This window comes from Salmo salar, chromosome ssa16 (assembly GCF_905237065.1).
Source record: "Salmo salar chromosome ssa16, Ssal_v3.1, whole genome shotgun sequence".
Lineage (NCBI taxonomy): Eukaryota > Metazoa > Chordata > Actinopteri > Salmoniformes > Salmonidae > Salmo > Salmo salar.
In genome coordinates, this window is record NC_059457.1 from 2,585,633 (window position 1) to 2,610,960 (window position 25,328).

General features: G+C 40.9%; 1 protein-coding gene across 1 annotated transcript in view; it reads left to right on the plus strand.

The window, feature by feature from the left end:
- The window catches only part of pf21a (PHD finger protein 21A), a 62,158-nt gene that overhangs the window by 21,419 nt on the left and 15,411 nt on the right, over window positions 1-25,328 (plus strand). The window contains 3 exon segments of the mRNA NM_001140956.2: window positions 2,970-3,068; window positions 8,555-8,587; window positions 22,754-22,819. Of these exon segments, the coding sequence (NP_001134428.1) occupies window positions 2,970-3,068; window positions 8,555-8,587; window positions 22,754-22,819 (198 nt within the window).

The following is a 25,328-nucleotide window of genomic DNA, read 5'->3' on the forward strand; positions in this document are numbered from 1 at the left end:
CTTCTCACCTCGTGTTGAGTCTTAGTTTCAACCATTCGTAACATTCAGCTCACGCTGTCTGTCTGCTGGTCTGATATGTTAATTCTTAGCGAGTCCTTTTAAGGTGTCAAAACCTCTTCTGTGGTTAAGAGGGTCTGGTCGTAAGCTATTTACCAAGCTGATCTGAGGCCTTTGATCCTTGACCAGGAGAGTCATGACACTGTACTTTGCTCCTTTCATCTTTGCCTCAATCTTGACTAGTCTACCAGTCCCTGCTGCTGAAAAACATCCCCACAGCATGATGCTGCCACCATGCTTCACTGTAGGTAGGGTGCCAGGTTTCCTCTAGACATGATGCTTGGCATTCATGCCAAAGAGATCAATCTTGGTTTTATAAAACCTTTTCTTGTTTCTCATGGTCAGAGTCCTTTAGGTGCCTTTTGGCAAACTCCAAGCGGGATGTCGTACCTTTTACTGAGGAGTGGCTTCAGTCTGGCCGCTCTACCATAAATGCCTGATTTGGTGGAGTGCTGCAGAGATGGTTGTTATTCTGGAAGGTTGTCCCATCTCCACAGAGGAACTCTGGAGCTCTGTCAAAGTGACCATCGGGTTCTTGGTCACCTCCCTGACCAAGGCCCTTCTCCCCTAGATAGCTCAGTTTGGCCAGGTGGCCCGCTCTACGACGAGTCTTGATGGTTCAAAACTTCTTCCATTTAAGAATGGCAGCCACTGTGATTTTGGGAACCTTCAATACTGCAGAAATGTTTTGGTACCCTTACCCAGATCTGTGCCTCGACACAATCCTGTCTCAGAGCTCTATGGACAATTCCTTCGACCTCATGGCTTGGTTTTTGCTCTGACATGCACTGTCAACTGTGGGGCCTTATATAGACAGGTGTCTGTCTTTCCAAATCATGTCCAATCAATTGAATTTACCCCAGGTGGATGCCAATGAAGTTGTAGATGCATCTCAACGATGATCATTGGAAACAGGATGCACCTGATCTCAATTTTGAGTCTCATGGCAAAGGGTCTGAATAGTTATGTAAAATTTTTTTTAATACATTTACAAAAAATGTAAAACCAGTTTTTGCTTTGCCATTATGGGGTATTGTGTGTAGATTGAGGAAAATAATTAATTTAATACATTTTATAAGGCTGTAATGTAATAAAGTGGAAAAAGGGAAGTGGTCTGAATACTTTCCGATTGCACTGTATTCCCTTCAGGACTTATGTAATGTACTGTATTCAATGGACATGATTCTTTAACATGCAGACTAGACTATTAAACCCAAGCCATGATTATCACCTCCAGAGTATTTTGTTCCGAGTCAGATGGGGACAGTGTAATTGTTTGAACTCTGCATATTGCCATTAAAATGTTTTCCCTCATGGATTGTGTGACAGAGCTTTGGAAATGTTGAATCTTCTCTGGTTGCGATGACTGCAAGCTTGAAACCGCTGATTCAACTGTGAGAATTAACCTCTATGGGCAAGGCGGGACGAATTCGTCCCACCTACGTAACAGCCACCTGAATTCAGTGGCGCGATTTTTGAATCGTTTGAAATACTATTACTTCAATTTCTCAAACATGTGACTATTTTACAGCTATTTAAAGACAAGACTCTCCTTAATCTAACCACACTGTCCGATTTCAAAAAGGCTTTACAACGAAAGCAAAACATTAGATTATGTCAGGAGAGTGCCCAGCCAGAAATAATCAGACACCCATTTTTCAAGCTAGCATATAATGTCACAAAAACCCAAACCACAGCTAAATGCAGCACTAACCTTTTATGATCTTCATCAGATGACACACCTAGGACATTATGTTATACAATACATGCATGTCTGTTCAATCAAGTTCATATTTATATCAAAAAACAGCTTTTTACATTAGCTTGTGACGTTCAGAAAAAGCATACCCCCGCAAACTTCCGGGGAATTTACTAACAGTTTGCTAAATTACTCACGATAAACGTTCACAAAAAGCATAACAATTATTTTAAGAATTATAGATACATTGCTCCTCTATGCACTCGATATGTCCGATTTTAAAATAGCTTTTCGGATGAAGCACATTTTGCAATATTCTAAGTACATAGCCCAGCCATCACGGCTAGCTATTTAGACACCCGGCGAGATTAGCCTTCACCAAAATCCTATTTCCTATAAGAAAAATGTTCTTACCTTTCCTGTTCTTCGTCAGAATGCACTCCCAGGACTTTTACTTCAATAACAAATGTAGGTTTGGTCCCAAATAATCCATCGTTATATCCAAATATCCTCTGTTTTGTTCGTGCGTTCTAGACACTATACGAATGGTAAATAACGGTCGTGCGCATGGCGTGACAAAAAATGTCTAAATATTCCATTACCGTACTTCGAAGCATGTCAACCGCTGTTTAAAACCAATTTTTATGCCATTTATCTCGTAGAAAAGCGATAATATTCCGACTGGGAATCTGCAATAAGCTAAACAGCCGAATGAAATTTCTCCACGGGGGCGAATCGTGCACGCGCCTCATTCAATGGTCCTCTGATCGGCCACTTGGATAAGGCGATAATCTGTTTCAGCCAGAGGCTGCCTCGTCATCGTTCAGGTTTTTCCCGGGTTCTGAGAGCCTATTGGAGCCCTGGGAATTGTCACGTTACAGCTAAGATCCTTACTCTTCAATAAACAGATGCAAGACGCACGACTCCTTGTCAGACAGGCCACTTCCTGCATGAAACCTTGTCAGGTTTTTGCCTGCCATAGGAGTTCTGTTATACTCACAGACACCATTCAAACAGTTTTAGAAACTTTAGGGTGTTTTCTATCCAAACCTGAACAATAATATGCATATTCTAGCTTCTGAGTTGGTGTAGGAGGCAGTTAAAAATGGGCACATATTTTTTCCAAAATTCTCAATACTGCCCCCTAGCCCAAACAGGTTAAAGGTGCTGTTTTTTGATGTTTTTAGCATTCTCCTTCTGTCTCTGTACACAGGCTGAACGTTCCCCCGGACTGACTGGCACACTGACTGGCTCAATGATGGAATTACAAACATTACAGGAGGCCTTGAAAGTGGAAATACAAGTCCATCAGGTAGGAGGGGGAAAAAACAAGGTTTTCTCTTGTTCATCAGCTCAGTGTTCAGGCACTTTGTTAGGCCTGCAAATGATGACAAAGTACTCTAATCAACAGGGCTAACTGTCAAGTTGAATCACTGCTATTATTAAGAGTCCTATCAAATAAAGTGAAAATGTATTGGCCGCTTACACAGTTTAGCAGATGGTATGGCAGGTGCAGAGAAATGCGTATTTTCCTATCAATCAATGCAGTAAATGTCCAACAAGCACAGAATGATGAAACATTATTAAATACTAAAAATGGTGTACAGCACTAGATAAGTAAACATTATTAAAGTGACCAGTGTTCAATGACTATGTATGTAGGGCAACTGTCCCTGAGTAGCTGGCTAGTGACAGTGACTAACGGACAGAGTTGGGTACTGGGCGGAGGCCGTCTAGTTTTGGCTGTTTAATAGTCTGATGGCCTAGGGATAGAAGCTGTTTATGTAATGTCCTCGCCTTCTAGATGATAGTGGGGTGAACAGTCCTTGATGAGCTTCTTGACCTTACTGTGACACCGGGTGCTGTAGATGTCCTGGAAGGCAGGCAGTGTGCCCCCGATGGTGCGTTGGGCTGACGGCACCACCCTCTAAAGAACCCTGCAGTTGCGGACCATGCAATTGCTGTACCAGGCGGTGATGCAGCCTGACAGGATGCTCAATTATTTTGGTATTTTATTAGGATCCCCATTAGCTGTTGCAAAAGCAGCAGCTACTCTTCCTGGGGTCCACATGAAACATGACACAATACAGAACATCAATAGACAAGAACAGCTACATTATGGTGCATCTTTAGAAGTTTGTGAGAGTCTTATGGGCCAAGCCAAATTTCTTCAGCCTCTTTAGGTTAGAGGCGCTGTTGCGCCCTCTTCACCATGCTGTTAGTGTGAATTTCAGGTCTTCAGTGACGTGCACGCAGAGGAACTTGAAGCTTCTTACCCTCTTCACTGCAGCCGGTCGATGTGGATGGGGGCATGCTCTCTCTGCTGTGTCCTGTAGTCCACGATCAGCTCCTTTGTTTTGTTGACGTTGAGGGTGAGGTTATTTTCCTGGCACCACTCCGCCAAGGCACTCACCTCATCCCTGTTTTTATTTATTTATTTAATTTATTTTTTATTTCACCTTTATTTAACCAGGTAGGCTAGTTGAGAACAAGTTCTCATTTACAACTGCAACCTGGCCAAGATAAAGCAAAGCAGTGCGACAAAAACAACAGAGTCTCACATGGGATAAACAAACGTACAGTCAATAACACAATAGAAAATCTTTATACAGTGTGTGCAAATGAGGTAAGGCAATAAATAGGCCGTAGTGGCGAAGTAATTACAATTTAGCAATTAACACTGGAGTGATAGATGTGAGGGAGATATAAGTCTCCAACTTCAATGATTTTCTTTTTTTTTTTGCAATTCGTTTCGGTCATTAGTAGCAGAGAACTGGAAGGAAAGACGGCCAAAGGAGGTGCTGGCTTTGGGGATGACCAGTGAAATATACCTGCTGGAGCGTGTGCTACGGGTGGGTGTTGCTATGGTGACCAGTGAGCTGAGATGAGGTGGAGCTTTACCTAGCAAAGACTAATAGATGACCTTCAGCCAGTGGGTTTGGCGACGCATATGTAGCGAGGACCAGCCAACGAGAGCATACAGGTCGCAATGGTGGGTAGTATATGGGGCTTTGGTGACAAAACGGATTGCACTGTGATAGACTGCACTCAATTTACTGAGTAGAGTGTTGGAGACTATTTTGTAAATGACATCGCCGAAGTTAAGGATCGGCAGGATAGTCCGTTTTTACGAGGGTATGTTTGGCAGCATGAGTGAAGGATGCTTTATTGCGAAATAGGAAGCCGATTCTAGATTTAATTTTGGATTGGAGATGCTTAATATGAGTCTGGAAGGAGAGTTTACAGTCTAGCCAGACACCTAGGTATTTATAGTTGTCCTCATATTCAAGTCAGAACCATCCAGAGTAGTGATGCTAGGCGGGCGGGCAGGTGCTGGTAGCGATCGGTTGAAGAGCATGCATGTAGTTTTTCTAGCATTTAAGAGCAGTTGGAGGCCACGGAAGGAGGGTTGTATGGCATTGAAGCTCGTTTCGAGGTTTGTTAACCTCTATGGGCTAGGTGGGACGCTTGCAAATCGTCCCACCTACTCAACAGCCAGTGTAATCCCGTGGCGCCTTATTCAAATACCTTAGAAATGCAAAACCTTCAATTTTTCAAACATATGACTATTTTACACCATTTTAAAGATAAGACTCTCGTTAATCTAAACACACTGTCCGATTTCAAAAAGGCTTTACAACGAAAGTAAAACATTAGATTATGTCAGCAGAGTACCCAGCCAGAAATAATCAGACACCCATTTTTCAAGCTAGCATATAATGTCACATAAACCCAAACCACAGCTAAATGTAGCACTAACCTTTGATGATCTTCATCAGATGACAACCCTAGGACATTATGTTATACAATACATGCATGTTTTGTTCAATCAAGTTCATATTTCTATCAAAAAACAGCTTTTTACATTAGCATGTGACTAGCATGTGACTGAACACTGCCGGTGAATTTACTAAATTACTCACGATAAACGTTCACAAAAAGCATAACAATTATTTTAAGAATTATAGATACAGAACTCCTTTATGCAATCGCTATGCACATTTTACAATATTCTGAGTACATAGCTCGGCCATCACGGCTAGCTATTTTGACATCCACCAACTTCGGGGTCACCTAAACTCAGAATTGTCCGATTTTAAAATAGCTTTTCGGTGAAAGCACATTTTGCAATATTCTGAGTAGATAACTCGCCATCACAGGCTAGCTATTTTGACACCCACCAAGTTTGACCCTCACCAAACTCCGATTTACTATAAGAAAAATTGGATTACCTTTGCTGTTCTTCGTCAGAATGTACTCCCGGGACTTCTACTTCAATAACAAATGTTGGTTTGGTTCCAAATAATCCATAGTTATATCCAAACAGTGGCGTTTTGTTGTGCGTTCAAGACACTATCCGAAGGGTGACGAAGGGTTACACGCCCGACGCATTTCGTGACAAAAAATGTCAAAATATTCCATTACCGTACTTCGAAGCATGTCAAACGCTGTTTAAAATCAATTTTTATGCGAATTTTCTCGTAAAAAAGCGATAATATTCCAACCGGGAGTCGTTGTTTTCATTCAAAGACGAAAAAATAAAAACATGGTGTCGCCTCGTGCACGCGCCTCCAGTCTCATTGTTCTCTGATCGACCACTTACCAAATGCGCTACTGTTTTTCAGCCAGGCCCTGCAAAGGCATCATTCAGCGGTTTGCTGCCTTCTGAGAGCCTATGGGAGCCGTAGGAAGTGTCACGTTACAGCAGAGATCCTCACTTTTTAATAAAGGGAGTGTAGAAGGCCAAGAAATGGTCAGAGAGGGCACTTCCTGTGTGGAATCTTCTCAGGTTTTGGCCTGCCAAATGAGTTCTGTTATACTCACAGACACCATTCAAACAGTTTTAGAAACTTTGGAGTGTTTTCTATCCAAAGCTAATAATTATATGCATATTCTAGTTTCTGGGCAGGAGTAATAATCAGATTAAATCGGGTACGTTTTTTATCCGGCCGTGAAAATACTGCCCCCTAGCCATAACAGGTTAATGTAGCCTGTGAGAAAGACCCGATCACGTGACTGAGAGCAATGTGAGTGAGAGACGCTTCAGATTGAGCACACATGGGGAGAAGGGCACAACGAAGTAGTCCGGGCCGCAAAAGGCATGGATTTCTTTAGGGTGCATTGCGGCCATAAAGGGGATGCCGCTGTGAAATTCGAGGCAATATCAAGTCCTTGTCAAATTGTGAATGAGAGACTATTGGAGTGTTTACAGCCTGTGCAAAAAAATTATGGGGTATTGTGTGAAGATGGAGGGGTAAAAAATAAACAATTTAATTCATTTCTTAAGTCTGTAACGTAACAAAATGTGGAAATGGTTAAGTCTGAATACTTTCAGAATGCACTATTTGTGTCAACTTCAAGCATCCATTTTCATGACATGTTTGTTAGTCAGTAAGCATGAGTGTGCTAGATAATGTCTGCATCCCAAATGACACCCTATTCACTACGCAGGCCAGGTCTTCAGCCTCCTTGCTGTTGAGCACCAGTGGGGTCAGGCCAGTATCTTCAATTGAGCTCAGTCCCTAATGTCCCATAACCACACTCCCAGCACATTGAACAGGACTCTCCCAGAGGAGTGGTCAGCCACATAGAGTTGACCTGGCCACAGCGCTTTGAAAGGCCAGTTTAGTAAGTCCTCTGCCTAGTAATGTCCCACGTCACCTCATAGCAATAGGAACCAGACGTTTAGCACCCAGTTAATGAAGGTATGTGGTTCTTTAGCGTGTTAGGGTTATTTTTATACTTTGTTGTCGATTACAGCTCTTATCAACTCTAGTTCATTTATCAATTTGTTTTAGTTATCTTCAGGATGAGTAGGCAATTTTTAACTCGGCATACTGTAGGCCTATAGTATGTCTTTATAAAGTTCAATGTAAATACTGTATGTAAAATGTACGAGTATGTAATTTACATGCAAGTCATATTTCAGTATTTTATAAAGTCATAACCTACTGTAATTTCCGGACTATTAAGCGCACCTGAATATAAGCCGCACCCACTGAATTTAAAAAAATATATTATTTTGATCATAAATAAGCCGCACATGTCTATAAGCCGCAGGTGCCTACCAGTACATTGAAACAAATTAACTTTACACAGGCTTTAACGAAACACGGCTTGTAACAACATAAATAGGCTTTAAAGAAACACGGCTTGTAACAAAAAATAAAAAATTTGCAGTAAACAGTAGCCTACCAAGGAAGTCATTGGTCACTATCTTCCTCCTCCTGTGCACTGAAACCATCTCCTTCGGTGTCGGAGTTGAATAGCCTCAGAATTGCTTCATCCGATATTGGATCGTTTTCATTGTCGCTCTCGTCACCTTTCATCCGGAGGCAAATCCCCCGCTGAGCTCTCTTCAACACGTAGCAGTCCAGCCTTTCGAAACCCGTTAATGATAGTGGATTTTTTGACAACGCTCCACGCTGTCAGGACCCACAAATTTGAAAGCGGGAAAAATCCATATATTAGCCGCGTCATTGTTTAAGCCGCGAAGTTCAAAGCGTGGCAAAAAAGTTGCGGCTTATAGTCCGGAATTTACGGTAATCAAATATTCAAATTATAATAATCATATACTATAATGATGAACATACAAAGTGTTGTATATGCTATTCAATTTTATGCTTGCTCAGACTGAATGATTGCTACTGTCACATTTGGGTATGGGACAGGTGCACTGGGTTCAATACAGTTTAATGTTTTGCCTATAATTTTCACTGTCCACAGGCTGAAGTAGTCATGCAGAATGTCCCTGAATGCATTTGTTATCCTACCCACATGTATCTCTTTCTTCTACAGAAACTGGTCACCCAGATGAAACAGGACCCACAGGTAAATACAATTTCAGTTAATAATTGTTTGGTTTTGTTTGTTTTCAGTAGACTGATGGTGCCGATAGAAATTGCAGCTCTGTTTAGGTCCTAAGCAACTTTGGAGAATATATTTAGTAGTTATTTCTTACATTATTAGCCCAGAACATTTTTTGAATTATTACATACAGCCGGAAATAACTTTTGGATATCAGAGCGGCAGTAACTCCTCAGCATTCCGATCAGAAATACGACTTTCCCGAGTTGGATCCTTTGTTCGTAAACCCAAGGCAATTTAACTTATCCCCGAGGCTGCTCCAAGACACCGCCGGTAGAGAAGAGGTATTCGGAATGGACTTGTAGTCTGACTCAAGCCGTGCACACCATCCAACGCTTCCGAGTCTATTACTTGCTAATGTTCAGTCCATGGACAATAAAGTAGACAAGCTCAGGGTGAGGAGCTCCTTCCAGAGAGACATCAGGGACTGTAACATACTCTGTTTCACATAATCATGGCGCTCTCAGGATATACTGTACTCATCCGTACAGCAGCTGAAATGGGCTTCTTCTTTGTGAGTTAATGAGGAAGCGGAACACCTCTCTGTTCAAATTTTTGTTAGAAAATTAAACTGGTTGGAAAATAATTCGAAATTGACAAAAACAGCCTATAGATCATTAGCAGGCAGTGTGTGTTAACTGTCCTGTTGCGTAACAGTCACATTTTGAAACAGTGAGTGCATTTTGACATCACGTGCATAAAATAACTCACACTGGGGTGACCGTTAGAGATATTTGGAACCCACAAAAGGTTAACTATGCATGGTGTGATTGTGGTAGCATACAGGAACTCAAGCCCTTTTGCTCACCCGACCTAGAGTACCTCACAATCAAATGCCGATCGCATTACCTCCCCAAAGAATTCTCTTCGGTTATCGTCACAGCCTTGTATATTCTTCCCCAAGCCGTTACCACGACGGCCCTCAAGGAACTAAACTGGACTTTGTGCAAACTGGAAACCGCATATACTGAGGCCGCATTTATTGTAGCTGGGGATTTTAACAAAGTATATCTAAGAAAACTCTGGTAGCATTTATATCAACCAATTGCCTGTAGTACTCACGCTATTGTTTTGATCACGTGGACTGGGATATGTTCTGGCTTGCCTCTGTGAGAATAACATTGATGTATACACTGACACGGTGACCAAGTTCATAAGGAAGTGTATAGGGGATGTTGTTCCCACTGACGATTTAAAACCTACCCAAACCAAAAATTGTGGATAGATGGCACTATACACAAAACTGAAAGCGCGAACCACCGCATTTAACCACAGCAAGGTGACTGGGAATATGGTCGATACAAACAGTCCAGTTATGCCCTCCATTAACCTGTTAGTATTGACACGGCCGGAAAAAAACGTACCCGATTTAATCTGGTTACTACTCCTGCCCAGTAACTAGAATATGCATATAATTAGTAGATTTGGATAGAAAACACTCTAAAGTCTCTAAAACTGTTTGAATGGTGTCTGTGAGTATAACAGAACTCAAATGGCAGGCCAAAACCTGAGAAGATTCCATACAGGAAGTGCCCTGTCTGACAATTTGTTGTCCTTCTGTTGCATCTCTATCGAAAATACTGTGCTGTTATGTGACATTTTCTAAGGCTTCCATTGGCTCTCTAAAGCCGCCAGAAAGTGGAATGGGGTGTCTACTGTCTCTGGGCAAAGTACAGCAGCAGAGTTTGTAAGTGGCCTGCCTGGGGACAGTGAGACTGAGATGCGCATTCACGAGACTTCTCCATTTTTTTCTTTCAGTCTTTGAATGAATACAACGTTGTCCGGTTGGAATATTATCGCTATTTTACGAGAAAAATAGCATAAACATTGATTTTAAACGGCGTTTGACATGCTTCTAAGTATGGTAACGGAATATTTTTTTGTCACGAAATGCACTCGCGTGTTACCCTTCGGATAGTGACCTGAACTCACAAACAAAATGGAGGTATTTGGATATAACTATGGATTATTTGGAACCAAAACAACATTTGTTGTTGAAGTAGAAGTCCTGGGAGTGCATTCTGACGAAGAACAGCAAAGGTAATCCAATTTTTCTTATAGTAATTCTGAGTTTAGGTTGCCCCAAACTTGGTGGGTGTCAAATTAGCTAGCCTGTGATGGCCGAGCTATGTACTCAGAATATTGCAAAATGTGCTTTCGCCGAAAAGCTATTTTAACCTCTTATGGCTAGGGGGCAGTATTTTCACGGCTGGATAAAAAATGTAACCGATTTAATCTGGTTACTAATCCTACCCAGTAACTAGGATATGCATATACTTATTATATATGGATAGAAAACACCCTAAACTTTCTAAAACTGTTTGAATGGTGTCTGTGAGTATAACAGAACTCAAATGGCAGGTCAAAACCTGAGAGATTCCTTTACAGGAAGTGGCCTGTCTGACCATTTCTGGAACTTCTTTGCCATCTCTATCTTTTACAAAGGATCTCTGCTCTAACGTGACACTTCCTACGTCGTCCATGGGCGCTCAGAGCCCGGGAAAAAACAGAATGTCGTCATCCCAGCCCCAGGCTGAAACACATTATCGCCTTTCTCAAGTGGCCGATCAAGGGACTGTGGGCTTAGGCGCGTGACCTGGCCGCCCCCGTCTTTGTGATTTTTTTTTTTCCCCCTCTGTTTGCTGAAAAGGAGATTCCCGGTCGGAATATTATCGCTTTTCTACTAGAAAAATGGCATAAAAATTGATTTTAAACAGCGGTTGACATGCTTCGAAGTACGGTAATGGAATATTTAGAATTTGTTTGTCACGAATTGCGCCATGCGCGCGACCCTTCTTTACCATTCGGATAGTGTCTGGGACGCACGAACAAAACGCCGCTATTCGGATATAACGATGGATTATTTTGGACCAAACGAACATTTGTTATTGAAGTAGCAGTCCTGGCTGTGTATTCTGACGAAGACAACAAAGGTAATGAAACTTTTATAATAGTAAATATGATTATGGTGAGTGCTAAACTTGCCGGGTGTCTAAATAGCGAGCCCGTGATGCCTGGGCTATGTACTTAGAATATTGCAAAATGTGCTTTCACCAAAAAGCTATTTTAAAATCGGACATATCGAGTGCATAGAGGAGGTCTGTATCTATAATTCTTAAAATAATTGTTATGCTTTTTGTGAACGTTTATCGTGAGTAATTTAGTAAAATGTTAGCGAATTCCCCGGAAGTTTGCGGGGGGTATGCTAGTTCTGAACGTCACATGCTAATGTAAAAAGCTGTTTTTTGATATAAATATGAACTTGATTGAACAAAACATGCATGTATTGTATAACATAATGTCCTAGGGTTGTCATCTGATGAAGATCATCAAAGGTGAGTGCTGCATTTAGCTGTCTTCTGGGTTTTGGTGACATTATATGCTGGCTTGAAAAATGGGTGTCTGATTATTTCTGGCTTGGTACTCTGCTGACATAATCTAATGTTTTGCTTTCGTTGTAAAGCCTTTTTGAAATCGGACAGTGTGGTTAGATTAACGAGAGTCTTATCTTTAAATGGCTGTAAAATAGTCATATGTTTGAGAAATTGAAGTAATAGGATTTTTAAGGTTTTGAAAATCGCGCCACAGGATAGATGTGGCTGTTACGTAGGTGGGACGAATTCGTCCCGCCTAGCCTAGAGAGGTTAACCTGTTTGGGCTAGGGGGCAGTATTGAGAATTTTGGAAAAAATATGTGCCCATTTTTAACTGCCTCCTACACCAACTCAGAAGCTAGAATATGCATATTATTGTTCAGGTTTGGATAGAAAACACCCTAAAGTTTCTAAAACTGTTTGAATGGTGTCTGTGAGTATAACAGAACTCCTATGGCAGGCAAAAACCTGACAATGTTTCATGCAGGAAGTGGCCTGTTTGACAAGGAGTCGTGCGTCTTGCATCTGTTTATTGAAGAGTAAGGATCTTAGCTGTAACGTGACAATTCCCAGGGCTCCAATAGGCTCTCAGGACCTTGGAAAATCATGAAGGTTGACGAGGCAGCCTCAGGCTGAAACAGATTATCACCTTATCCAAGTGTCCCATTAGGTGACAATGGAATGAGGCGCGTGCGCGATTAGCCCCCGTGGAGTATTTTAATTCGGCTGTTTAGTTTATTGTAGATTCCCGGTCGGAATATTATCGCTTTTCTACGAGATAAATGGCATAAAAATTGGTTTTAAACAGCGGTTGACATGCTTCGAAGTACGGTAATGGAATATTTAGATTTTTTTTTGTCACGCCATGCGCCATGCACGCGACCGTGGATTACCATTCGTATAGTGTCTAGAATGCACGAACAAAACAGACGCTATTTGGATATAACTATGGATTATTTGGGACCAAACCTACATTTGTTATTGAAGTAGAAGTCCTCGGCGTGCATTCTGACGAAGAACAGGAAAGGTAAGAACATTTTTCTTATAGGAAATGTTATTATGGTGAAGGCTAATCTTGCCGGGTGTCTAAATAGCTAGCCGTGATGGCTGGGCTATGTACTTAGAATATTGCAAAATGTGCTTAAGGACATATCGAGTGCATAGAGGAGTAATGTATCTATAATTCTTAAAATAATTGTTATGCTTTTTGTGAACGTTTATCGTGAGTAATTTAGCAAACTGTTAGTAAATTCCCCGGAAGTATGCTTTTTCTGAACGTCACATGCTAATGTAAAAACCTGTTTTTTGATATAAATATGAACTTGATTGAACAGACATGCATGTATTGTATAACATAATGTACTAGGTGTGTCATCTGATGAAGATCATAAAAGGTTAGTGCTGCATTTAGCTGTGGTTTGGGTTTTGGTGACATTATATGCTAGCTTGAAAAATGGGTGTCTGATTATTTCTGGCTGGGCACTCTCCTGACATCTAATGTTTTGCTTTCGTTGTAAAGCCTTTTTGAAATCGGACAGTGTGGTTAGATAAACGAGAGTCTTGTCTTTAAATAGCTGTAAAATAGTCATATGTTTGAGAAATTGAAGTAATAGTATTTCAAACGATTCAAAAATCGCGCCGCTGGATTAGACTGGCTGTTACGTAGGTGGGACGAATTCGTCCCGCCTAGCCCATAGAGGTTAAAATGCTGTGAAATAGTCATATGTTTGAAAAATTGAAGTTTTTGTATTTTTGAGGAATTTGTAATTCGCGCCACGCCTATCATTGGATATTGGAGCAGGTGTTCCGCTAGCGGAACGTCTAGATGTAAGAGGTTAAAATCTGACATAGCGCTTGCATAAAGGAGTTCTGTGTCTATAATTCTTAAAATAATATATGTATTTTGTCAGCGTTTATCATGAGTAATTTAGTAAATTCACCGGAAGTTTTCGGTGGGTATGCTAGTTCTGAACATCACATGCTAATGTAAAAAGCTGGTTTATGATATAAATATGAACTTGATTGACCAAAACATGCATGCATTGTATAACATAATGGCCTAGGAGTGTCATCATATGAAGATCATCAAAGGTTAGTGCTGCATTTAGCTGTGGTTTTGGTTTTTGTGACACATATGCTTGCTTTGAAAATGGCTGTGTGATTATTTTTGGCAGGGTACTCCTGACATAATCTAATGTTTTGCTTTCGCTGTAAAGCCTTTTTGAAATCGTACAATGTGGTTAGATTAACGAGAGTCTTGTCTTTAAAATGGTGTAAAATAGTCATATGTTTGAGAAATTGAAGTTATAGCATTTTTGAGGTATTTGTATTTCGCGCCACGCGATTCCACTGGCTGTTGAATAGAGTTGGACGCTAACGTCCCACCTAGCCCAGAGAGGTTATTGAAGCTGCCAGTTGAGGACTTGTGAGGCATCTGTTTCTCAAACTAGACACTAATGTACTTGCCCTCTTGCTCAGTTGTGCACCGGGGCCTCCCACTCTTTCTATTCTGGTTAGGGCCAGTTTGCGCTGTTCTGTGAAGGTGGTAGTAGTACACAGCGTTGTACGAGATCTTCAGTTTCTTGGCAATTTCTCGCATGAAATAGCCTTCATTTCTCAGAACAAGAATAGACTGAGTTTCAGAAGAAAGTTATTTGTTTCTGGCCATTTTGAGCCTGTAATCGAACCCACAAATGCTGATGCTCCAGATACTCAACTAGTCTAAAGAAGGCCAGTTTTATTGCTTCTTTAATCAGAACAACAGTTTTCATCTGTGCTAACATAATTGCAAAAGGATTTTCTAGTGATCAATTAGCCTTTTAAATGATAAACTTGGATTAGCTAAGAACATGCCATTGGAACACAGGAGTGATGGTTGCTGATAATGGGCCTATGTACGCCTATTAAGATATTCCAGCTACAGTTTCAATAGTCATTTACAACATTAACAATGTCTACACTGTTTCTGATCAATTTGATGTTATTTTAATGGACAAAAAATGTGCTTTTCTTTAAAAAACAAGGACATTTCGAAGAGACCCCAAACTTTTGAGCAGTATTGTGTTTGTGATATTTTCTTCACAATGAATGGAAGATAAAACGTTGGTTGACGCTCAAATGGTTTACTTACATTTTTTTGATTTTAGGAACAGCCTCCAAGATCTGATGCTAAGGGAGGATTGATAGATTTCCAATCCAATAACATCTGTCTGTGGGCTAATGGGGAGGCAAAGGCAATGGCATGCAGCTGTCTATTTGTCAGCGAATGATTGCTGTTTGGTACTCCAAAAAAAACATTTCTGCACTTGGCTGCAACTTTATATCAAATGATTCAGATAGGGTTTTAAAAGTAGTAAAGTAAATAAAATGGAGAATACTCAATCTCTGATATTCCAGTTGAAGTTTGCTGATTAGGGGAGGAAAGTTATCCATAATGGAGTGAAGACAAGGTATGGGTGATATTGAACCCCTAAATATTTAAAGCTGGACTTGGACATATGAAATGGAATAGTATCCCGTGGAATTAGTAATGCTAGTTCATTAATAGGGAAACATTCACTTTTTGAGAAATTCAATTTTTACCCCCGAAAACACACCAAACCTACGCATTAGGCCCACTACCACAGGGACACACGCTTCAGGGTCTGAGATATATAAAAGCAAGTTATCTGCATACAAGGAAACTTTGTGGTCCAGTCCCCATCTGTAGATACCATGTATTGAGGGTGTGGCCTTTAGCACAATGGAAAGGGGTTCTATCGCCAGGGCAAATAACAGAGGTCACATTGGATATCCCTGGCGTGTGGCCCTTGATAATGGGAAATACTGTGAACAGTTTTTTTCTAAGTACTGATGCCTTGGGTGATAAGTACAACAGTCGGACCCAGGAAATTAAGTTTGCACCAATAAATATTCCCATTCTACCCTGTCAAATACAGTTTAGCAGCAAACATATTGTAGAATTCAATTGGGTAGCCATCTAGGTCAGCGATTTCTCACTTTGCATTGCTGTTATTGAATTAATAATCTCCTCTAACTGCAAAGATTGATCAATTTCCTCTCTTCTCTGTAGTAATGGTAGGAGTTTCCAAATTGTCAAAATCATTAATCAGAATAAAAATTTGAAAGTAGTATTGATTTCAGAAGGACTAACTGTTAAAACACTCGAGGTGTTGTGAATTTGAGGGATCAGCTGTGAGGCAGATTTGCACTTGAGTGGATGAGCTAGAAGTCGACCAGCCTTTTCTCTATATTCTTAAACAGAACAAGTACTGTAATTTCCGGACTATTAAGCGTACCTGAATATAAGCCGCACCCACTGAATAAAAAAAATTAAAAAAAGATTGGAACATAAATAAGCCGCACATGTCTATAAGCCGCAGGTGCCTACCGGTACATTGAAACAAATTAACTTTACACAGGCTTTAACGAAACACGGCTTGTAACAAAAAATAAAAAATGTGCAGTAAACAGTAGCCTACCAAGAAAGTCATTGGTCACCATTTTCCTCCTCCTGTGCACTGAAACCGTCTCCTTCGGTGTCGGAGTTGAATAGCCTCAGAATTGCTTCATCCGATATTGGATCGTTTTCATTGTCGCTCTCGTCACTTTCATCCGGAGGCAAATCCCCCGCTGAGCCCTCGTCAACACGCAGCAGTCCAGCCTTTCGAAACCCGTTGATGATAGTGGATTTTTTGACAATGCTCCACGCTGTCAGGACCCACTGGCAGACTTGACCATAAGTTGCTCTTCGCATGCGGCCCGTTTTAGTGAAGGATTTCTCCCAACTTGTCATCCAAGCCTCCCGCTGAACACGGAGCGCCACCTTAAATGCACGATTTACACTGATGTCGAGTGGCTCCAAATACTTTCTTGTGCCCCCAGGAATCAGGGTGACAAAATGACTACCGTAATCAGAATGATGGGAAGTTTGAGAGCGCTCGATTTAATATAAACAGTAAACAAAAGTTGTTTTGACCGTAACCAGTTCAGCAATTTCATTGATCTAATGAAAGCTTCATGCCAGCAAAAAACTGAGCACGTCACAGAATGTTTAAAAAAAAAAAAAAAAAATTGAAAGCGGGAAAAATCCATATATTAGCCGCGTCATTGTTTTAATCTGCGAGGTTCAAAGCCTGGGGAAAAAAGTTGCGGCGTATAGTCCAGAAATTACAGTAGCTGCTGCTCAGCCTTAACTGTGGATAGTAAATTGTACTTAGTTTGAAGACTCAGCCTTTCTTTGTAAAGTTCTGGTGATGGAGAGGCGGAGTATTGTTGGTCTAATTCCAGAATTGCGTTGATCTGCTGTTTAAATTTTCCATTTATTGAGAAGAGAGGAATAGGAAATTATTTTGCCTCTAAGAACAACTTTAAGTGTTTCCCAAAGTGTAGATGGAGAGATCGGTTCGGTTTTATTTGTTTCAATAAAGACAGCAATTGCATTCGATAGAATGGTGCAGAATGAATTGTTTGAAAGTAAGTTAAGTCTCCATGGGGGGGGTCTGGTATAGTTCAATGAGAATGAGCGGTCGAGCGACAGAGGAGCATGGTCACTAATAACAATGGCAGAGTATTCTACTTAACAGAGGGGAGAAGAGCTTTATCTACGAAGAAGTAGTCTATTCTAGAATGGGAGTGGTGCACATGTGAGACAAAATAAAAAACATTGTTACTGGGAAAAAGTAATCTCCATGGATCTACACATCCTGCCCAGCTTATAAATGCAGACATAGCGCTGGACATTTGAGGGAGATGATGATCTAGGGTTTGCGCGGTCCAAGACTGGGTTGATCCCACAATTCAAGTCGCCTCCAAAAATGTAATAGTGCGAGTTGAGATTAGGCAGCAAAGAAACAAGTTTGTTAATACAGTCAACATCATCCCAATTGGGAGCATAAACATTTACAATTTAAACAGAGGTGTGAAAGAAAGAACCAGATACCATAACAAGACGCCTCTGTGGATCTGAGATTATGTCAGCAGCAGCAAATTGTACTTTCTTATAAATAAGTGTTGCTGTTCCCCTTGCCTTAGCATTGAATTTTGAATGGAATATTTGTCCTACCCAATCTTCAGTCTACCTTTATCTGCTGTGTTTGGGAGAAACTCCCCAAATACAGGTGTGCCAAGCTTGTAGTGTCATACCCAAGAAGATTCGAGGCTGTACTCGCTGACAAAGGTGCTTCAACAAAGTACTGCGTAAAGGGTCTGAATACTTATATAAATGTCATATTTCAGTTTTTACTTTGTCATTATGGGGTATTGTGAGTAAATTGATGAGTAAAAACAATTTAATCCATTTTAGAATAAGGCCGTAACGTAGCAATGTTGAAAAAGTGAAGGGGTCTGAATGCTTTCCCGAATGCACTGTATATACAGTAGAATATTAGTGAAGACATAACTATGAAATAACACACATGGAATCATGAAGTAACCAAATCAATATATTTTATATTTGAGATTCTTCAAAGTAGCCACCCTTTGCTTTGATGACAGCTTTACACACGCTTGGCATTCTCTCAACCAGCTTCATGAGGAATGCTTTTCCAACAGTCTTGAAGGAGTTCCCACATATGCTGATCACTTGTTGGCTGCTTTCCAGTTGAATGCATTCAGTTCTACAATTGACTGACGAGATATTCCCCTTTCTTTCACTCTGCGGTCCAGCTCATCTCAAACCATCACAGTTGGGTAGAGGTCAGGTGATTGTGGAGGCCAGGTCATCTGATTCAGCACTTCATCACTCTCCTTCTTGGTCAAATAGCCCTTACACAGCCTGGAGGTGCGTTGGGTCATTGTCCTGTTGAAAAACAAATGATAGTCCCACTAAGCGCAAACCAGATGGGTTGGCATATCACTGCAGAATGCTGTGGTAGCCATGCTGGTTAAGTGTGCCTTGAATTCTAAATAAATCACTGACATTTTCACCAGCAAAGCACCATCACACCACCTCCATGACTCACGGTGGGAACCACACATTCGGAGATCATCCGTTCACCTATTCTGCGTCTCACAAAGACATGGTGGTTGGAACCAAAAATCTCATATTTGGACTCATCAGACAAAGGGACAGATTTCTACCGGTCTAATGTCCATTGCTGGTGTTTCTTGGCCCATGCAAGTCTCTTCTTATTGGTGTCCTTTAGTAGTGGTTTCTTTGCAGCAATTTGACCATGAAGGCCTGATTCCCACAGTCTCCTCTGAACAGTTGATGTTGAGACGTGCCTGTTACCTGATCTCTGTGAAGAATTTATTTGGGCTGCAATCTGAGGTGCAATTAACTCTAATGAACTTATCCTCTGTAGCAGAGGTAACTATGGCTCTTTTCTGTGGTGGTCCTCATGAGGCAGTTTCATCATAGCGCTTGATGGTTTTTGCGACTGCACATTTTTGACGTTCTTAATTTTACACTTTGACTGACCTTCATGTCTTAAAGTAATGGTGGACCGCCATTTCGCTCTGCTTATTTGAGCTGTACTCACCATAATATCGACTTGGTCTTTTACCAAATAGGACTATCTTTTGTGTACCAACCATACCTTGTCACAACACAACTGATAGGCTCAAACGCATTAAGAAGGAAAGCAATTCCACAATTGAACTTTTAACAAGGCACACCTGTTAATTGACATGCATTCCAGGTGACTCCCTCATGAAGCTGGTTGAGAGAATGCCAAGAGTCTGCAAAGCTGTCATCAAGGCAAAGGGTGGCTACTTTGAAGAATTTCAAATAGAATATATTTTGATTTCTTAACCTGTTAGGGCTAGGGGGCAGTATTGACACGGCCGGATAAAAAACGTACCCGATTTAATCTGGTTACTACTCCTGCCCAGTAACTAGAATATGCATATAATTATTGGCTTTGGATAGAAAACACCCTAAAGTTTCTAAAACTGTTTGAATGGTGTCTGTGAGTATAACAGAACTCATATGGCAGGCCAAAACCTGAGAAGATTCCATGCAGGAAGTGGCCTGTCTGACAAATTGTGTTTCATCTTGGCTCTTTTTATTGAAGACTGAGGATCTTTGCAATAACGTGACACTTCCTACGGCTCCCATAGGCTCTCAGAGCCCGGGAAAAAGCTGAACGATATCGAGGCAGGCTCTGGCTGAAACACATTATCGCTTTTGGCAAGTGGCCGATCAGAGTACTATGGGCTTAGGCGCGTGCCCGAGTCGACCGAATGCTTTATTTTCTTTCGTCTGTTTACCTAAATGCAGATTCCCGGTCGGAATATTATCGCTTTTTTATGAGAAAAATGGCATAAAAATTGATTTTAAACAGCGGTTGACATGCTTCGAAGTACGGTAATGGAATATTTCGATTTTTTTTGTCACGAATTGCGCCATGCTCGTCACCCTTATTTACCCTTTCGGATAGTGTCTTGAACGCACGAACAAAACGCAGCTGTTTGGATATAACTATAGATTATTTTGAACCAAACCAACATTTGTTATTGAAGTAGAAGTCCTGGGAGTGCATTCTGACGAAGACAGCAAAGGTAATAACATTTTTCTTATAGTAAATCTGACTTTGAGTGCTAAACTTGCTGGGTGTCTAAATAGCTAGCCCTGTGATGCCGGGCTATCTACTGAGAATATTGCAAAATGTGCTTTCACCGAAAAGCTATTTTAAAATCGGACATATCGAGTGCATAGAGGAGTTCTGTATCTATAATTCTTAAAATAATTGTTATGCTTTTTGTGAACGTTTATTGTGAGTAATTTAGTAAATTCACCGGCAGTGTTCGGTGGGAATGCTAGTCACATGCTAGTCACATGCTAATGTAAAAAGCTGGTTTTTGATATAAATATGAACTTGATTGAACAAAACATGCATGTATTGTATAACATAATGTCCTAGGGTTGTCATCTGATGAAGATCATCAAAGGTTAGTGCTACATTTAGCTGTGGTTTGGGTTTATGTGACATTATATGCTAGCTTGAAAAATGGGTGTCTGATTATTTCTGGCTGGGTACTCTGCTGACATAATCTAATGCAGTGGTTCTTAACCTGGGTTCGATCGCAGGGGTTCGGCGGAGGTCAAGACACACACCCGACTCATATGATTCGTGATGACACGCCCCGCTTGGCCATCATTGGCTGCAGGTGATCACGCAACATCGCTTGGCCTATCTGTGCTGCAGGGAATTTGGCGCGCTCAGTAGTCGAATTGTGACTGTCGTGATGGTACGTCGTGTGATTTCTTTGTTAATATTTTAATCCCTTCATACTATGTCGAGCGAAAAAAGAAAGTGGTCGGACGAATATGTACAATATGGATTCACATGTATAACAGAACGTGATGAGAGTCAGCGTCCTAACTGCATGATTTGCAATGCCAAGTTGAGCAATTCTAGTCTAGCACCGGCAAAACTAAGAGAACACTTCCTTAAGCTGCATGGAGATGGACAATACAAGAACACAACGCTCGCTGAATTCAAGGTGAAGAGAGCCAGATTCGATGAAAAGGCTACTCTGCCTGTTCTCGGCTTTGTACCCATCAACAAACCGATCCTCACAGCATCGTACGAAGTTGCTTACCTGATCGCAAAGCAGGGCAAACCACACACCATTGGTGAAACACTCATAAAACCAGCTGTGTTGAAGATGGCGAATATCATGCTGGGAAAAGCGGCTGAAGTTAAGTTATCCTGAATTCCTCTTTCAAATGACACCATTAGCGACAGAATAGAGGACATGAACAAAGACATCTTGGCTCAAGTAGTTGCAGATCTGATTTCAAGCCCGGCAAAATTCAGCCTTCAACTCGACGAGACCACAGACGTTCCCAATCTAAGCCAGCTTGCTGTATTTGTGCGCTATGTGAAAGACGACGTGATAAAGGAAGATTTTTTTTATTTTGTAAGCCTCTTACGACAACAACGAAGGCAGCCGATGTGAAGAAACTTGTGGATGACTTCCTCAAAGACAACAATCTTTCGTGGGATATGGTTTCTGCAGTTTGTTCGGACGGAGCTCCAGTCATGCTGGGAAGAAAGTCTGGTTTTGGTGCGCTAGTGAAAGCCGATGCACCACACATCATTGTTACGCATTGTATTCTGCACAGGCATGCGTTGGCAACAAAAACCTTGCCTCCAAAACTGGCAGAAGTATTAAAAATTGTAGTGGAATGCGTGAACTATGACGCAAGCGTCCCACCTAGCCCATAGAGGTTAACACTTTTTTTGGTTATCGCATGATGCCAAATGTATTATTTCATAGTTTTTGATGTCTTCACTATTATTCTACAATGTAGAAAATGGGTGTCCAAACATGACTGGTAGTGTGTGTATGATTTGTTTGTGTGTATGTATGTATGTATGTATGTTTTATTTATATATATATTTCTCCAGACTATGCCAATAGCTCGTCCTAATATTATATATCTTAATTCCTTTATTATTACTGCCCTGTTGAATCTAGGAACACAAACATTTTCCCACACCGGCAATAGCATCTGATAAATGTGTATGCGACCAATAAAATGTGATTTGAAATGTTTCCACAAAATTGTGACTAGCTCCAAATGGTGTTTTGACACCTGGATAGTTTGATAAAATAAATGTTTGTACTGATTTCCGTTCATTTGGAGATGTATGTGCATGCATCAGTGTGGAGACATAAATATTCCAATTTGAAATAAAGTAGTTTTGGTTGAAATGAACCTAACTGCCATTTTAAGTGAACCTGGATGCAAATTATTGGAACTTGGTATGAAAGTGCCCTAAAAAGAGCTTTGCCTTCCTTTGCAGAATGCTGATCTGAAGAAGCAGCTCCATGAACTTCAGGCTAAGATCACAGCGCTTAGCGAGAAGCAGGTATTTCAGGAGATGATGCTGACACAACACAAGGCTGTCCCAGGTTGCCCTATATGAGAGCAGACACACCAATATTGATATGCGTTTGAAACGCATGATTTTTACAAATTAAAATGTGTAACAAGTTGGTCCTTTTAGACTCATTTGTTTCTTTAAACATCATATTCGAAGATACACACAAATGAATCATGCATGTTTAAATGTTTTTCGTTTTAAGGCTTTATAAATCCCAATGAGTAATTTGTCACTCCCTCTGTGCAGAGCTGTGTGCATGGGCAAGTGAACACGGAATAGACACGCACACAAACATACTGTTTACACGGCTAATGTCTTGTGATGGATGCTCTGAGACAAAAATGAAAGCACATTATTATTTGGAATGTGTGTTCTCTTCCCAATGTGCTCTGTCTCTGTTAGCAGTATTCTGCCCACTGTGAGACTCACCTAGTGTGACTTCCACAACGACTTGTTTTCCTGCTGCTTTCTCCATCCTGTCAAGGGAGCTGATTTAATCAGTGTGGTTTGTGACACACTGACTGTTCTCTGGAACAATTCAAAGAACCTGGAATATATTCAATATATAGAGTGGTGGCTCTTTTAGTTAAAGGGATACTTCGGGATCTACTTCCCCAGAGTCAGATGAACTTGTGGATCCCAGTTTTATGTTTCTGTCCAGTATGAAGGATCAGATACCCATAGACTTCCAGCCATTGCACTAGTTAGCATTGGCTTGCAATACTACCTCTAACATCCTTCATACTGGACACAGAGACTTAAAAATGGTATCCATGAGTTTTTCTGAGAGGGGTAGTAGATACTTTTTCTTGCCACTGTATGTGAACCCTTTGGAATTACCTGGATTTCTGCATAAATTGGTCATCAAATTTGATCTGATCTTCATCTAAGTCACAACAATAGACAAACCTAGTGTGCTTAAAATAACACACATTATTGTATTCAATATAGACAAGAAAAATACATAATTTAAACATTCACAGTGTAGGTTGGAAAAAGTATGTGAACGTCTAGGCTAATGAGTTCTCCAAAATCAAATTGGCGTCAGCTAACCTGGAGTCTAATCAATGAGACGAGATTGGAGATGTTGGTTAGAGCTGCCTTGCCCTTTATAAAAAATACTTACAAAATCTGAGTTTGCTATTCACAAGAAGCATTGCCTGATGTGAACCATGCCTCAAACAAAAGAGATCTCGGAAGACCTAAGATTAAGAATTGTTGACTTGCATAAAGCTTGGAAGGGTTACAAAAGTATGACTAAAAGCTCAATGAGGTTAAGAAGAATCCTAGAGTGTCAGCTAAAAACTTAAAATAAATCTCTGGAACATGCTAACATCTCTGTTGACGAGTCTACGATTCGTAAAACACTTAACAAGAATGGTGTTCATGGGAGGACACCACAGAAGAAGCCACTGCTCTCCAAAGAAAACATTGCTGTGCATCTGAAGTTTTCAAAAGTGCACCTGAATGTTCTACAGTGCCACTGGAAAAATATTCTGTGGGCGGATTAAACTAAAGTTGAGTTGTTTGGAAGGAACACACAATACTATGTGTGGAGAGAAAAAAGGCACAGCACACCAACATCAAAACCCCATCCCAACTGTAAAGTATGGTGGAGGGAACATCATGGTTTGGGCTGCTTTGCTGCCCCAGGGCCTGGACATCTTGCTATCATCGACGGAAAAATGAATTCCCATGTTTATCCTAACATTCTCCTGCAAAATGTATTGATATCTGTCCGCCAGTTGAAGCTCGACAGATGGGTGATGCAACAGGACAACGACCCAAAACACAGTAGTCCTGACCTCAACCCGATTTGAGATGCTGTGGCATAACCTTGAGAGCTGTTCACACCAGACATCCCAAGAATATTGCTGAACTGAAACAGTTTTGTAAAGAGGAATGGTCCAAAAATTCCTCCTGACCGTTGTGCAGGTCTGATCCGCAACTACAGAAAATGTTTGCTTGAGGTTATTGCTGCCAAAGGAGGGTCAACCAGTTATTAAATCCAAGAGTTCACATATACTTTTTCCACCCAGCACTGGAAGTGTTTACACTGTGTGATTTAATAAATACATGAAAACGTATACTTGTTTGTGTTATTAGTTTAAGCAGACTGACTATTGTTGTGACCTAGATGAAGATCAGATAACATTTCCTGAACAATTTCTTTCAGAAATCCAAAGGGTTTACATACTTTTTCTTGCCACTGTAAATGGCCTAATTGCAAAAATCACAAAGTATCCCTTTTACGATCCAGGCTGTATCACATCCGGCCGTGATTGGGAGTCCCATAGGGCGGCGCACAATTGGCCCAGCGTCGTCCAGGTTTTGCTGGGGTAGGCCGTCATTGTAAATAAGAATTTGTTCTTAACTGACTTGCCTAGTTAAATAAAGGTGGGAAAAAATTTTTTTAGTGTTGGGCTGTCACTGGAAAATAATTGGATCTTGGTTGACCGAAAGTTGTCTGTTCTTTCGACCAATCTAAGATGTA